Here is a 17099-nt window from a genome sequence, read left to right on the forward strand (position 1 = left end):
TATCAGAAACACTTCACAGAACGTCTAAAAATTCTTTGTAGTGCAGTTTATTGTTAACAAGTGTTGTGGGGAATTAATTTCCCATGAACGTAGAGTACCATTTCCCAGCATGCTGATCGAGCTGCCGTGCTTTGGTTATTTTTCAAGGACTACGACACAAACACAAGAGTGACATTTCTTCTAAATAACCAAGATTCGTTACTTTATAACATAAGCATCAATCTAAAAGGCATCCCTGGAAGAGTTTGCAGCTTTTTATGGTTAAAACTATTAATAAAAACCGCCTAAGTGGACTATTCACATGAGGATAAATGCTCAACAGATTAAACAATGCCTTGAAGAACAATGTAAAACCATAATTTTATGCTGTTTTTTTCCAAAGAAAGAGAAAAACAAAAAAACAACCCCAAAGTCCAGCCATAGTGTTGGGTGCTTTTTTTCAATATAGCAGCAAAGTTAGTCACCTGCAGCAATCACTAATTTTGTCCTATCACTGATGACCACAAAGAAGGAAATGTGAGTATTCCATGAAAAAAAAAATCTGGAAAAAAAAAAATCTTTTCTTTCTATTTTTATCTTAATTCTGAGATCAGTATAAACTAAGAACTCCTTGTAAGTCTGGCTCTTTGTGAGATATAAATGGAAGGCACAAAGGAATAGATCTTTTGCTCTGACCCATATCCTCCTTCTGCTTAGAAAGCTTCATCAATATTTAACCAGTCACACCTCAAAATGTAAACGTGGAATGACGTTCTTACGCTGCACACAGCAGGAGTGGAGCCTGCATCTCCTCTGCCTGCATCGTGATACTGAGGTATAATTGGGATGAATATAGTCTTGTACCAGTGCAATGAATCAAGAGTTTAGAACTCCCCAAAACCCGTTAAATCAAAAAGCAGGTGTTTTTAAGGTATCTAAAAATCCACATCCTGCTTTTTCACCACATCCGTGGCCTCCTCTGAGGAGGGTTACAGGTTCTGTTGCCTTCTCAAGTAGCTGTATTCTCCTCAGGCTGATGTAAAGCTTACTGACATCAGCTGGCTTTGGATCAAGGCCTGAACTTGCAGATACTTCTGCATTACTTAACTGTCAGATTTTATTCTTTATTTGAAGCCCACCCCCTGCTCCTCCCTTTCAGGAAGAGCACCTGTTCCAACGCTGCACAGGATAAGAGTGTGGCACGTATGTACCGAGAACTGCAGAAGCTTTAGCGCTCTGAATGTCCTTACAAAATAAGAGCAAACAAGTCATGACCAGAAAGTCTCAGTAAACACCAGTAAACATACAACAGGAATTCATATCCAACACTTCAGGTTTGAAGGATACTGCTAACGTCATGCTTTTAGCTTTTTTCCCCTTAGTAATAAGCAGGAGTCCACTGACATAAAAGCATCTGTGATAGGCATGAAAGATCGAGCTACCGAACTGCATCCCCCAGTGCCCTGAAGAGCTGGAGTGTGACCATATTCTAGACAAGCCCCTGATGCAGCACTTCAAAACCAGGAGGAAGAGTTCTAGTTGGCTCTACACACTGGAGTTTCTGCAGAGCTGGGTAAGCTGTTCTCCTAGACTGTGTCCTAATGAGGTGCAAAGAGCTAAGAATAACCCAAGAGTCAGGCTGTAATTAGCAACAACAAACCACAGGCAGAAGTCACCTGAATTTAGGTAAAACATTCTTGCACATTACCCTCCTCATTTTGGCTACCAAAAGTGCACTTTTCAAATAAGAAATTACTGAGCAGTACAGTATTAAATAATTTAAACCAAAACTGAGAAAGCACTTTTTGAAAGTAAAGTAAAAAAACCTTGTTTTATATAGATATAAACTGTAGCAACCCTTTCTGCCTAGCAAATCTCTGACTTTTGTGAGCAGACACTGTGGCTTCCCTTGCACTTGCTTACAGTTTCAGTTGCTGCTGAAGGTCATGAATTGATCCTGCACTGCTTTGCAGTTTCTCTTGCACTAGTGGATCATCTTCTAGTTTGACCATTTCAATCACTCCATTGGTTCCAAGAATACACGGTAGACTTACGAATACTTCACTGTTTATATTGCAACATCCCTGAAACAACACACAAAGACGACTGTCACACAGTTACTTATTTCTGCTCTGTCTCAAGCATGGAACTACACAAAATAACTTGGATTATTTTAATTAAGCAAGGCTATTCCATCACATGGCATGTTTTGTATAGGTCAAATTCCAGTTATTTTAGATCCTGTGCAATGGGTTGCTGTATAGAAACTGTTAAATATTACTGTACAGATAAAAAAATCTTGAACCATGCCACACCTGGAGGAGTTTCCCCAATATAGATATATCAGACCTCTATAATGCAGGCAAAGCTTATACTACAAAGCACTGTTTAACCAGTTTCTTAGGTAGAACAAGCAGGGACACTGGATAGTACAGTATCATTAGTTGTTTTAGGACTGAACAAAATAAATTCAAAAATGCAGCCAGAGCAAGCTATCCAGGGAATGTTTTTCAAGTACTAATCCCATATTCATTCTGAGAGAGACTTTATTAAACTGATATCCCTATAATTCAAGTTTATACTGTAGATTTTGTTTATTTTTAGGATCTGTATGGGAAAATTTACATTCTGTAGTTACTTGGCAGTTTGAGAGACTTGTCACTCCTCTATATCTGCATTTAGTTCATAAACGATTACAAACTTTACTTGAAAACAATGATGAAATTAGGTGTATGCCTGTACTTGATACAATAAGCAGCCTGCTCAACTTCTCTGCACCGGGACATGCAAATCACCCTTCCAAAGCCTGTAAATACAAGTGACCAGTAAATGTTTCTACATGGGTTTTCTTCCTCATTTGAAATGACTTAATGCTTTAATGAAGCCTCTTAGGATAAACTTTAAACAAGGTTCAGTCTACAATTTTAAGTTAAATATAGCTTCATGATCTTCTCCTCAACATAAAGTATCAAGGAGTAAAAAAGCATCTGTTTCAAACCTGGTCAGATAAAATACTGGCAGAAAATGCATTTTATACTTTCATAAAAGACACTGAACTCTTTTGGCCCCTGCAAAAGTCTACATTCAATACTGCGACACACACATTTCTCTTAATTTGCCAAATCCAGCTATTCCGGGGGAGCTGGTCAGCAACGTTGAACGTATTTTCCCTCTGGACTCTTGTATTTTTGGGATAATAATCCACTTTTAATATTGTTTTCAAATTAACACAACAATTGCGTTTTTGCTCATTTTTGGACTAGAATTGAAAGCTGTCGTTGGAAGAAAGTAACGGAAGTAGCGCTACTTCAGAACAGTTACTTTAAGTGAGATGTCTGTGCTGCTAAAATTAATGGTCATATCCAGTATAAATCATATAATTACAGTGCCAACCAAAAGGTATTAATAACACATTTACCTTTGCCAGAGTGGATACAGAATGAACCTTTCTTTTATCTTTCAGTATACTGTCAGTCAAATCAGCAACTGAGAGCCCAACAGACCAAGATCTCTGACCTTTTCCCTTTAGAACTTCCATAGCTCTATAAAAACCAGGAAAAAGAGAAAAACATGATGTTTAGGTTTTAATTATTCCTATTTTGGTTTATATGTAAAACCGAAAAGACAGATTAAGTTACCATATCAGGTAAAGTGTACTATAAAACCATGATTCTCTGTTTTCAAAAACAAGAGAAGGGAATTAAGAATTGCTTTAAAGAATTTCTTTATGCATATTTTACCCACACTAGTAACAATTCTCTTTTCTGTCAAGAGGTGTAACTGATATGTGGCTAATTAAATCAGGTAAATTGATCCAAACATGTACTTTGCTTTGAAGTAAACTGCTTCCACACAAGCTCTGAGAAAAGTGTGCCAGAAGGCTTGTCTACGTTTTTTTTTCCTAACACACACAATCGAACTGGCAGCTCTAATATTCTAGTGTATATTCTACAAAGCTTTTCTTGTCCTTAGATCGTCACAGGCACAACATTCTTGAGAACTTCAGGAAAACAGTGGGCATATACACATATCAAAGTGAATGACACTCAGGCCTACGATTTCCTATAAACTCAATGTGTGAACAATTTAGAGCAAACTTCCTCCTCTTCATAAAGAGCCGAAGGAAAAAACTCTGCAAAAATCAAATGCCTAAATATTGAAGAAAAAAATTTAAGATTATAATGGCGTTACCTGTTAGCCACCTTTTCCCTTGAGTTACGAGCAGCCATTGCTTCCGTTTGATTTGCAACTAAATTACAACTGGTCCATGATGGTACTAAACAGAAACAACCAACATTTAAATGCACATCTAAACAGTGACTAAAATAAGTACCAGATAAGGTGGGGAGAAGGGAAAAAAATAATTAAAAAAAAAATTTCAAGCTTTCCAAACTATCCTTCCCCCACAACAACCCAAATGTAGCTGATGACCTTCTAACATTCCCTGGACTGCTGAAATAAACTCTACAGTAGCACCTGGCCAGAGACACCTGCTTAAAAATGAAGTAATAATATTTATGTATTAATCACACAGTCACGCAATCATTTAGGTTGGAAAAGACCCTTAAGATCATCGAGTCCAACCGTTAGATCATCAAGTCCAAGCGTTAAAGATGGATTCTGTATTTTACATATTTACATATATTACAGAATAATTCTTACATTAGCGGTAACCTACCATATATTATACTACATTTCCTTCCCCTTTCTGTACCCCTAACATAAATTGTTATACCAAATAAAAAGCATTTGAGATTTTTTTTCCCCTGTGACGAATGTCAAATACTTTTACTACCACTCCAGGTCTACAGTCCTGGGCACACATCAAAATTGTATTATTTAGAACCATTATTATGAAAATCTACCACCCTGCTCATGACTACCTTCATTACTTTTCTCAATTATTCTCATTACTCAATTACTTCAGCACTGCCAGGACATTATATACTCATAGTGATAATAAAGTATCACTTTACCTTTGTCTTCCCCTTGTTCACCAACAATCCAAGCATCTTTTGCCAGCACTGGTGCTTTCAAAAGGTTTGTCAGTATATACTGAAATCTCTCAGTATCTAGGTTGGCACCTACTCCAATAACTCTGCTTTTGGGAAACGCACTGAGCTTCCATGACACATATGTCATTACTTCAACTATATATGAAAGAAAAACATGTTGACAATGAAGGACCACTCAAAATTCAACACAACTGCAAACTACGAATCACAATTATGAAAAACTCAGGACCAAGTTGTTTACTTTAGAAAAGGTATAAGCATGTAAGAACATACCAGTAGTTTATTTCAACCTAAAACACCAAGTCAGGCGGGGAGGAGGAGAAGAAAACTCACAGCCCTAGTAAAGTTTTAAGAGAAGTCAAGTGAAACTTCAGAATGAGTCACCATGCTTCCCTCTACCAAAAATCTCACATGCTTCTAAATTTAATTCAGCCAGTGTTTAATTTCTTTTCATTTGGCAAGCACTCTTTTCTCCACCTCCACAGCTCTAAATGATAGGAAGGCTAATACACACTTGAGAAATAGAAAAGGGCTGTCTTCAGTGCATTTACAGGACAGAGAGGCTCACACATACTTCTTTCCCTTTTAAGTAGTGTTTTTGCTCTTAGTTCACAGTATCACTGACCCATCAGATTTAAACTTTCCACCAAAACATAGCTGCAATATTTACTGTCAACATGACATTATGTATATTAGTAGTCTGTGAGTCTGATCATATGGCAGGCAACACACATGCATCTGTCCTTACTGCACAGGAGAAACATATACATAAAACTCACAACTGACAAGACAACAGCCAATGGATGCTAATCTTGTAGATACAGTCAGGTGGAAACTACATACAGAAACATACAGAAATACATACCTTTTATAAAAGAAAATAGTATACTTTGTTTTGTATCTCGGTAACAGTAAAGAAAAAACCCTCAAAGACAGTGTCCTGCTCAAAGCTGAAAAGGAAAACATTTTTCAGAGTAGCAAAAAATTTTTACTAAGTGGGTATATTTGGCAGTAACGGATTTTTAAAACAGGCCAAAGAGAAAGCCAGCTGAGGGACAGAACATTAGACAAAGTACCAACATACCTGGATGAGAAGCAACAAGGAGAACAGTGTTCTGACTGTAGTGTGATATCGCTGGGATAATTCCTCTGAACATATCCACATTGCTTTGTATGACATCAAGATAAGTCTGAGAATTACCTAGAGAATTAACTGTAAGTACCACAACTTTTGAATCAGCTGAAGCAGAAAAATCTGAAAATAAAGAAAATACGTTTTAAAAATTTATGTCATTCTATCAAGTTTTGGATGCAAAACAAAGAGCCGTCCTAAGGACTGAACTGCAGCATCCAGCTTAGTTAGGGATTCTTCCCCTCCTGTCTCTCCCCATATCCCGCCAATGTGGAATTTGGGACACTTCCGTGGCACCTGTAAAACACAGCTTTCTTACAGAACTACTTTTCCTGTTTCATAGTTCACAAATACAGAAGGCAGACTGCAATTTGTCCAAGGTTACAGAGCAGAGACCAGAAAACATCTAGATGGGGTTGACAGATAAGCTTTTCCAAGTTTTCTTGGCAAGAGAGAAAAAAAAGATACATCCATGAAAAGGCTCCTTCATTTTTATTCTGTTTTTTAAAGAAGGAGAAAGACTTTTACTCCTTTATCTGAGGCTTCTGTAATTTTTTATCTTATAGCTCAATCAGGGACATGTAGACAACCATAAAAACTGTTCCAAAAGTCTATTTATTAACTCAGGTAAAAGACATTTATTTATTAGCCCACGAAAACAGACAACTACATTTGCTGCTGAAATTCATAAGTCAAAGCTGCCTTGAGTGTGTAACTCTGAATATACAAGTACCATACAGGTGATCAGCTTGGACACAGAAACAAGGTAATTTGACTGTCACACCACTTCTGGAACCAGCTGAAGCCAAAGCAGAGGCCTAGTGCAGTGATAAATTGGAAGCATACTAAGGAGGATATAATTAATACCAGCTTGCCCCAAACCTAGATATAAGCATACTAAAATAACAGGTGACAGTGTATAAGCATTCTGTAATATTGTAACACCACTAATAGCATAGCCAGCAACAACATACAAGCTTTTTGTACCACAGCTAAATGCAAATATGTAATAGGCAACCACAAAGGCACAAACAGAGATTTGTGGTACAGTTGCACAACAAGGGTTCAGGAAAAAATGTGCTAGCAGTAAAACCTGCAAGATAAGATCAAAGGATGCAGAGCAGGCAATGTCAGGTGCAGAATAAGCAGATAAAATGCCTGGTGGAACCAGAACAAGTCCCTGTCCCCGAAATAAGATAAATTACATCAGAAGCACAAGAAAGCCCCCCATTTCATCTTGCAGAGGGCACAAGGGGCATAAGACCACCACAGACAAGCAACGAAGAATGGGGAAGTTGCTCAGTTCAGTTCCAGCTTCCCCCGTGGAAGAGCTTTCGAGCCATATCACCTCAACCTCTGTGACAAAGATCAAAGACTGTAGCCATCACCGCTAATTATGGAGACATGGCATTGACTCTGTTGAATTGTACGCTCACAGCTAATCGAGGACAAAATTGTTAAAAAAGCCTGAAATAAATGAGATGCAAGCTTTGCTGAACCTTGCTTTCCCAATTTTGCCCTGAAAAGATGAAGAAAATCAAGAAGCTAAGAAAAGATAACAAAATATTTTAAAAAAAATGGCCTATATGCCAGAGCCTCTGTATCTCCCCATGAGTCCTGCTCTCATTAAAATGAGCACAAGCATACACAGTACAGTACTCTCTCTCATTCCAGAAGCAACATTTAATACCTTTGCTGATCTCCACATTTGGCAGAGCAAAGATCTCCAAGTCCATGGTCCCTCCTTTCGCTGCACCTTCAGAAAGATCCAAAAGAACCACCTTGTCTGCAGCACCCTGTATGAATAAAAATAATGCAGATCAACAATAAAACAACCCCAAACTTGTTCTTGTGGGGGTGAGGAATAAAAACCAGTATTCCTCCAATTCTGGTGTTTGTGGTATTGTGTATAAAACAAACAAAATAACTGACCAAAATTACCGTCAAATCACAAGAAAAAGAATTTAGTTTAGTGAGTTTAATTGGAAAATAATGCATTATGAAACAAACAAATAAAAAACTCACAAAACCATCTCTGGAAAGTTATAAATGTTGATGTTACTGTTGTCTCTGAGCATATAGCCATAATGAAGTACACACCATCTACAGACTGTCCTCTTCCAGGGGACTAAGAGATCCCAATTGTAAGAGGCTACCACTCAGGCAAGAATCCTTTAACTAAAGATTTTCACAATAAGTGAATTCAATATTCAACCCTTTGTATTTAAAAAGCTGACTGAGAACACAGGGCAGAAACTAAGACTTCTGTGTGTCCGTAAGTTAAGTGAACAGGCAAGTGACATAAGCATTGACATGGCTATTAGAACTGCTGAGTTATTTCTGTGTGTCAGACACTAAGAACTAGATTGGAAGCCTGTCTATTAATCAGGTCTGTTATTTATAATAATTATGTACCTTTGCTGCAACTGCTAGCACACATGCAATGCCAAGATCTCCAGCTCCAACAACAGTAATTTTGTTAAAACATCCTTCTTTTTTGCCTCCACCAATTTTACTCTTTGATTTCATGTCAGTCTCTCCTACAATTAAAAGAAAACCACAAACTTAAGTGCTGGTCTGCACTGTATCAATACAAGTATTACTGCTTCATAAAGGATCATGGTTGTGTCAGAGTTAAACCAAATTACATAAACTTCTTCAAAATAGCAGTCAAGCCTGACCACAGAAAATTCATCACAACTTGCAAGGTATAAAAGACAAATATTCCTCTCTAGATAGGAATGTTTTTTCACTGAGTAGAAAATACGAGCATAACAATATCAAGAAGGTAGACACTAAGACCATACAAACAATACTCCCTTTGTTACTGTTAGGTGTGAATATATACCATGGTCATAAAATTTGTAAAATATTTTGTATATTGAAAAGACATGCAAAATAGAATTTGATTAAAATACAATGATCTGAGGTTGTTTAGCCAATGCTACTGGTAACACGATTCTCATTCTGAGTGTAATGCAGAGAGATTTGTAACAGAAACATTAAGATTGATTGACTAGAAACGTGTATTGTGCACACACACAGGTGTGTGCTCACAAGCATGTATGTGTACAAAACTACCAGAAGAAACAGCAGAAAAGGGTTAAAGGGAAAGGTTTGCGCTACTTGCCACAGATCGCCTTCTGTGATTTCACTAAAAGAAGAAAGAAGAAAAGACTGACATGAAGAAAATGTGTCAGGTTGAAGAACAACAGGACTGGAGCCATAAAATACCCAGATAAGGAAAAGATGAGAACTGTGAAATTCAGGAATTTTACCCGAGACTTACAATGGGTGAGATAAAGTAATGAGGCAAAAATGCCAAATAGCATCCACTCCCGAAGGGTGTAAAAGACAAGTCCGAAATCAGCTTGTCACCACTGAACAAGAAGAACCCACAAGACATGACATGGGCTTAACAGCCAGCACTCCTTGTCCTCAGTGTTGCACACCAGTGATTGCAGTCAGACAGGTCTCAGGGCTTGCGACTGTGGATGCGAGAGTGTGAGTGAATGAGATCTGAGAGAAAGAATGACTGTGATTGGGTAAAATCAACTTGTTTATAATAAAATCACATTTCCCTTCCACAAGATCTCACATAGAGTTTTGCTGCAGTAACTTCCAACAAATGAGTAGTACCAAGTCTACTGCATTTTTCAGTAGGCTTAAATGCAAACATGGAAAATGAGCTGCTTATTCAAATAAAGAGAATCTGAGCTCTCTGTTCAAAAAGAGGACTTTTGATTATACAGAGAAAATACCAAACACTGTGGACATGCAAACACCAAAAATTCAGATATTAAAATTGTGTAGGCATCTTTGTGATATCAAGTAATAACAATAAATAAAACAGATATTGTGTAGGAACATGACAAACAAATATATTAAGACATCCACACCTTCAGTAATCTGTGCAATGTAGGAGAGAAGTTCTGATTGCCTGGCTGCATCAGAAGATGACAGCGAATACAAAGGGAGCTCTTCCTCAAATTTTGCAATCATTTCCTTGATTAATCCAATGACAGTTGATTTAGGCTGAAATATAGCAATACAGAAGACAAAACAGTTGACTAGCTATTTCATATAGTGATATTACCTGTAAACTGCAGTATTTCATAAAGAACCATAGCTATACAAAATTTAATCAAATTATAAATATTGACACCCTTAACACTTACATAAACACTTAAGGTAAAGAAAAGCCTGGGAATTTCCATATCAATAATGAAAAATATATCCCATCCATTTCAGAAAACTAGCATTCATTAAATCATTTTTACTGGCCTGGCAGTAAATATTTAAGTAAGTTACTTAATACAGTGCATAAAATCTTTTAGCAACAGCATTGGCTTTTGAATCTCTATGCTAATATTTCAGAGTTCTGCTGAAAGAGACATACCCAAAAGGTAGGAACTTCCACTGAACTTTCTTGAGGGATACTCAGTTGGTCTAGTATTATTAGTCATTATTCACAGCAACAAAAGAAAAAGTATCAAAGGGTCCACATGAGGCTTATACTGCTTTATAACGAAGTCAGTCCCTTTTTTCTTCAGCTTAAAATAATTTTCTTTACAATCACTTATAACTTCCTTTACAATCGCTTCAGACAGTCTGAAAGCTGTGATTTCAAGAGACATAACATTCTGCTTCTCTTTGCATAATCATTACATATTTAAGATTAACAAAAACTGCAGAAAACAAAAAGCCCTGAACCCTACCCACTCCTCTCCATTGATCTCTATATGATACCATGCTTTATTCCCAAATACTTTCCTCCCCTGTCAGCCACTCCACCTCTTACATGGCTCCAGTTTTGCAGGTAGGGCAAATAAATCCTGCCATGAGCATCAACATGCTTTCCCACTGAAATGCCCATGTTCACAGTCGGCTTCAAGAAGCAAATGGGGGGAGCAAAGGGATGAGAATCCAGAATCCACAGATGAATAGGTATGTTATAGGAATTACCTGTTCAACACAAAACAAAAGCCATTGCTAACTTCTGCGTTGAGAAGAGGCACTAAAAACCAGGCGTGTGTGCATGTGATTCACCCTTCATCCCTTCATAATAACAAAGAAAAAAAGCCTGACAGATCACTTTCTAGATTCACACTGGAAAGTATTTATGTTACTTAGGCTAGTTAATAAAAGCAGACTTGTCTGGATCAACCTGAAGTGCTACCAATTGTGTCTTTCTTAATATAAAGCTTTGTTGTTTTGTTTCCCAGAGTATTCTATCAGCCAACATGTCCCCTTTCCCAGGTGAAGAAATCTTACAGCTTCCTATTTCCTACTTATTTTAGGACTCAACAATGGATGCAAAGAGGTATCTATTAAGAGCTTTACCTCAGACTTCAAAGGCTTTAAGTTAAAAATAAAAAATTACCTACCACTTATTTTTGGACACTGCTTATAAAAGCACAGGGCTTGTAGAGTTCATGCAACCTCCATTAAAACCAGAGTTTGCCTACACAGTCTCAAACTACGTGATTTTTTTAATAGTTAATTGACTTATCTAATACCACCTTATTTCATCATCTATGAGTGCATGAAGGCACTTGTGTATGCAGTACAAGTGGCTTCTGCCAATTAATGCAAAATCCTTTATAGCCACCTTTAAAGAAGCTGCACAGTATATTGTTAAGAGGCAGCACCCAACACATTTTACAATTAGATTCATAACTGGTAAGGAAATTATATTTGACTTATCTTACCATATTTCACTGGAACAGTACCACTAAAATTCAGGAGGTCCTTCTGGGATCCATCCTTGAAGGCTGAAATTAAAAATGTGATTAAAAAAAAAAAATAATACATCCTTTTGAATCTGGCATGGCAATCCCATCCACAACTACCAATATACAATGCTAATTTTTCTTTAAAAATCAAATACACTGCTCCTGAAAGAACCAAGGCTAAAATGTTACTAAGGTTCCCCCCTCCCCCTTTGAGATAATTCCTTAATGGAATCTTAATGAAAATTGCATTGATACAACGAAGCACATCACTAGTCTGAAAATCCCTTGCCCTGGGTAATTCTGGTGTTGTAGGAACTTTCAGTCAGGCTGAGGCATTCTGGAAGTTACACTTGATAAGCTAAAGACATCAAAATGCTTTCAATACAGTCATGGGATATGGAAAAAATGCTGTTACATATAAAGAATTTAAAAGAACATCAATCTTCTATAATTACTGAGGAGTTAAAATAAAATGAAATTTAGTGAATGAGTCTAGGTTTTTATACCTATGCGTTCTTGGAAGAGCTCTCAAAAATAGTCACATGGCATGAGAAATTTTACTGCAAGTCAAAATAAAGACAGGAACACAACTGAAAGATATTCACACTATTTAGATTCTATTATACACAGTCTGAAGCTATGGCAAGTAAGAATCACAATTAGTTCAAAGTAACTGTATCACTTCTTACTGTATGTGTTCATGGAGAATGTGAAGTTTGGGTAGGTCTTGTTAACATTCTTTAGTTCTTCTATGGTCAGGTCTCTGAACTTATACTGGGAAGGGAGGAGAAAAAAAAAAAGTCAGAAAAAAATGTATCGTTTCAAAGGCTTCTTCTATCATTATCCGTTTCATTTCACAGGGAAAAGGAACAAAGAGAAAGTAGAAACACAAGAAGGGGAAGGTAATAATTACTTGTAGTATTATAAATAGGTTTGGTCTGAAATAAGTTATCAAAACGTTTGATACAAAAAAACCTTTAAAGGTATCGCAGGTCTGCTGTTGCTACATTAGAACTCAAATTCTGAACATCACTCCTTATATACCATTCCTTCCCCTTTACAGCTGTGTGAGAAGAGACTTAATAAAATTTAGTCTCCTCTGCACACGATAATTAAAAACAATATAAAAATAATAAACCTCTTAGAAAAAAGAAGTCATCTTATTACTGACACAGTTACTACTCCAAGCTCAGATCCACTTGCACATTTAGAAGAGTTTCATAAAATGTCGATTTCCACAAACATATTAAATGTGTAAGTAATTAGCCTTTGGGAAGTTTTTTCCATGTTTAAGCTGTCCTTGAGAGCTGAGAAAATTCAAACAAAATAATGCATCCCTCTTTCCCACCTGCAGAAAACCTGCTCACAGATTAACAGAAGTACTGATGCTTGAAATGTGATCTGAAAGTAATTATCAGCAAGAATGAACCACTGCTACTTCATTGAGACTGTCCCTGGCCAGTCCGATATCTGAACTTCCAAGAGATTTGCATCCTGCCACATCTTAAAGTTATGAAGAATATTTTCCATTTCCTAGATTAGAGCATCTGCTTCTCATTTTAGGAAGTCTGGAGTTGTCCTGGAACCCTCGCCTACGCAAACATAACTGTGGCCCGACAACGGCTTAAAGAGCTGCTGACTGCACTGGAATACTTGTCACAAAGTAGTAGCTAAAATCTACACTCTCTTCAGTAAGGCACCCACCAGAAACAGCAGCAGTACTACAGCTATGTGGATGGTGCAATTATTTTCCACTTTGTATAAGAACACACAAAGCTGCTGAAAAGAAACACCTTTTAGTCAGCTTCTCCACATTCAACCTTACAGGATACTGCAAAGTCAAGCAGCAAAAAAGAAAAAAAAAAAAAAAAAGAAAATAATCAAAGGTGCTCAGGTTAGGAATGTCTACACAACTTCAATTTAACACGTTTTCAGAAGTGTTGATACATCTGGTTATGAAATCAAAGCCATCGTTCCCCAGCTGACCCTCTTCTTATTCATAATGCAAAATGAGGCATTCCTATTAAATATTTTGTTCTTTTCTAAAGACCAGAAGATTTATGAGGCGAGTCAGATACAGACCTTTCTCATTTTGCACCTAAAATTATTTGGCGTGCCCAAATTTAAATACGCATACCTCAGTTTCTTGTATGGAAATTAAAATGTCTTTACCTCAGAGGGATGCTATAAAAATAAATCAGTGTTTCTAAAGCGTGGAGATACTAATGCAGGGATTATCACCAAAAAAATCCCCAAGGAAATCAGTAACTCTTCATGCAGAGTAAGGTTTCAATTGTATGCAGCACATCACACGTGTTACTATGTCCTGAACCACAGGGATGAAATTTACGCGTGGCGCAACTTCAAATTCAGCTGCAGTAAGGCAACGTAAATCCTGCACCCCGAATGGGACAGAAGTCCTTTACAAGCCACGATCACGAAATTAAAGACGGCACAGCGCTGCCTGAAGGGAACGGGAGGGCGGCTGAACCGCACAACTCCCTCAGCTCTACCCTTCCCCTCCCAGCACCTCATTTTCTGACTCGCGGGAACTTTTGCCTACCGGGAGCCGCCGGGCACCCCATCTCTCACGCCGCACACCCGCAACCGCCCGCTCCGTCCCCTCCTGCTTCAGGCGATCACTCCATTCCCTCCAACCCGCCTAAAAAGCCGGCATTTTCCACAACCCTTCCTCCGCCGCCCCACCAGCACCTCAGCCTCAGCCTGCCGCGCCGCGGCGGTTCAACGGCCAGAGGGGCCCGCGCGCCCCCTCCCCACCGGGGCGCGCGCACCTTGCCCAGCTGCTTCCTCAGCGCCTCCTCCGAGAACTCCATGGCGGCGGCGGCGGCGCGGGGCCGCCTCCCAACAGCCCTTGCGCGGGGCGGCCGCGCCCTCCCGCGGGGTGCTGGCGTCCCTCAGGGCGGTCGCCTCGGCGGCAGCAGCTGTCTCCGGCGTTCTCCGGGGGAACCGTAAAAAACCACAAAAAAGTCCTTTTTAAATTTTCCTTCTAAGGGATCTGCGAGCGGGAGGTGAAATAAACGCTTCAGTACGTTACTGTGACAGGAGAATGCAAAGAGCTCTCGGCTGGCAGCCGTTTCCACCCGTCGTGGTATACACCAACTTGCCAGCCAGGCCGCAGCCTCTAAAAAAGGCTGAAATCTGTGGAAAAAAACCTCATAGCTGTCCGGCAGCCCACTTAGAGGCGTTCTTCAAGACGACAGGCAAGGGCGTACCACACGTGGCACTCGCGGCCAGAGAGCAGAGGTCTTGCAGGTTCCCCACACGCTGCAACTGGGACACCCACTTGGTGGGTGCATATCCTGGAGTATGCCTGCCATTTCCTGCACTGGAAGAATACAATCTGCAGACAAACATTATGGAGCCCATGTGGGAGATGAACAAATGCTCCTCCAGCAGATCACTTCTAACGTGTGACAGCGCCAAACAGTCCTCAGCTACTGTCCTCCTGTCCTTTCTATTTCTTCTCTCACTAAGATAACATGAATTTTGAATGTAATCTGGCTGCATGCAATAACAGAGAAGTAATCTCAAGTATAAAAACGATACACAGATATTATAGGGATTCAGGGATTTCTTCCCTCTGTGTTGACAACTGATTTGCAACTTTATGGAGGTACAAGTATGTAAATAAAAATCTGGAATTAACTTCTTTCCCTGCATTAATCTACCTCTTACTTTTTAAGCCTCCCTACCACACAGTAAAGATACCAGAAAACTGCCTTTTGGAAAGTGGGCCATGCAAGTCTGATGGCCAAGTCAGTGAAAAACAGTGGGTTCAGCTAGGTAAATGGAGACAAATGCCAGTCCTATCCCCAATAACCTACTAGAAAACTGCCAGATCAAAACAGATAGTAGCATGTTTCTACAAGGAGTAAGAACTCCTCAAGAAAGCTCATACAATTTTTTCCTCCATCGCTGATGTGAGGCCTGAGGCAGACCGTAACCAAGAGCACAGGTTGTTGTTGATACAGCCATAGCAGAAAATAATTAGGTTTAGAACAAATTTTATGAAGTTTTTCCATCATATTGTCGTGGTTTAACCCCAGCCAGCAGCTAAGCACCATGCAGCTGCTCGCTCACTCCCCCCCGGTGGGATGGGGGAGAGAATCAGAAGAGCAAAATTAAGAAAACTTGAGGGTTGAGATAAAAACAGTTTAATAAGAAAAGCAAAAGCCACACACGCAAGCAAAGCAAAGCAAGGAATTAATTCTCTACTTCCCATGGGCAGGCAGGTGTTCAGCCATCTCCAGGAAAGCAGGGCTCCATCACGCGTAACGGTTACTTGGGAAGACAAACGCCATCACTCCAAATGTCCCCCCTTCCTTCTTCTTCCCCAGCTTTATGTACTGAGCATGACATCATATGGTCGGAATAGCCCTTTGGTCAGTTTGGATCAACTGTCCTGGCTGTGTCCCCTCCCAGCTTCTTCTGCACCTGGCAGAGCACGGGAAGCTGAAAAGTCCTTGACTAGTGCAGCAACAACTAAAACATCTCTGTATTATCAACACTGTTTTCAGCACAAATCCAAAACATAGCCCCATACCAGCCACTATAAAGAAAATTAACTCTATCTCAGCTGAAACCAGGACACATATGTATTGTTTATGGATGCTGTTCTGTTCCTGTACTGAAATTGTTGTCTGTGATGTAGTGAATGACCTTACGATTTCAGTGTTCAGTCTGGAGAGTACCACAGCCTCAAAGGAAAGCCACAAAACTGGACCATGCAAGATCAGTCCCTCGAGAATTGGCATTGCAGATTCCAGCATGTGTCACACATCATTTGCCCAGCAAGCACAGTACCTCTTCGGTAATAAAGTTCTGCCAACGCTTGTACAATGGTCATTACCTTTTGGGTGTTGTTTATTTTGTGAATAATGCTGAAGGAGAAGTACTGTGAGGCACGTTCAAAATAAATCTGCATCCCTGCAAAGGTGTTAGCTGTTTTATGCAAGAGAAGGTCATAATACCACTAGCAAAACTCTTAAAAGAACACTTTTAGATTTTTAAGCTATTTCTGCACACTCCACTAACAAGGCAGAACCCGAGATATGCTTTTTTCAAGCAGCAGCACAGGCCCTCTGCCAGAATAAGTTGTTGTAGTTCAGATGACTTACAATAACTTACACACAATGAGGATCTGGTTTCTGGCCCTTTGAGCTTTCTCAATGAATCAGCATCTGATTATTTTTAAATATTGCTTATGAAGACATGATG

General features: G+C 39.1%; 1 protein-coding gene across 3 annotated transcripts; it reads right to left on the bottom strand.

The window, feature by feature from the left end:
• Positions 1-14: 14 nt before the first annotated feature.
• On the bottom strand, positions 15-14704 carry UEVLD (UEV and lactate/malate dehyrogenase domains). 3 transcript variants are annotated; one of them, XM_075502270.1, is made up of 12 exons: positions 14654-14704; positions 12551-12635; positions 11838-11900; positions 10928-11091; positions 10026-10161; positions 8542-8666; positions 7817-7922; positions 6079-6249; positions 4956-5129; positions 4171-4255; positions 3398-3521; positions 15-2063 (listed from the first exon to the last, which is right to left on the bottom strand). In XM_075502270.1, the coding sequence occupies exons 1-12, from the start codon at positions 14693-14695 to the stop codon at positions 1899-1901; spliced, it is 1440 nt and encodes a 479-aa protein (XP_075358385.1). In that variant the 5' UTR covers positions 14696-14704; the 3' UTR covers positions 15-1898. The 3 variants fall into 3 exon arrangements, with proteins under 3 accessions (XP_075358385.1, XP_075358387.1, XP_075358386.1); XM_075502271.1 differs by lacking the exon at positions 3398-3521 and having other exon boundaries at positions 1912-2063; XM_075502272.1 differs by lacking the exons at positions 10928-11091; positions 14654-14704 and having other exon boundaries at positions 12551-12627.
• Positions 14705-17099: the final 2395 nt, after the last annotated feature.

Source organism: Mycteria americana, chromosome 5 (genome assembly GCF_035582795.1).
Source record: "Mycteria americana isolate JAX WOST 10 ecotype Jacksonville Zoo and Gardens chromosome 5, USCA_MyAme_1.0, whole genome shotgun sequence".
In the NCBI taxonomy this organism is placed as follows: domain Eukaryota; kingdom Metazoa; phylum Chordata; class Aves; order Ciconiiformes; family Ciconiidae; genus Mycteria; species Mycteria americana.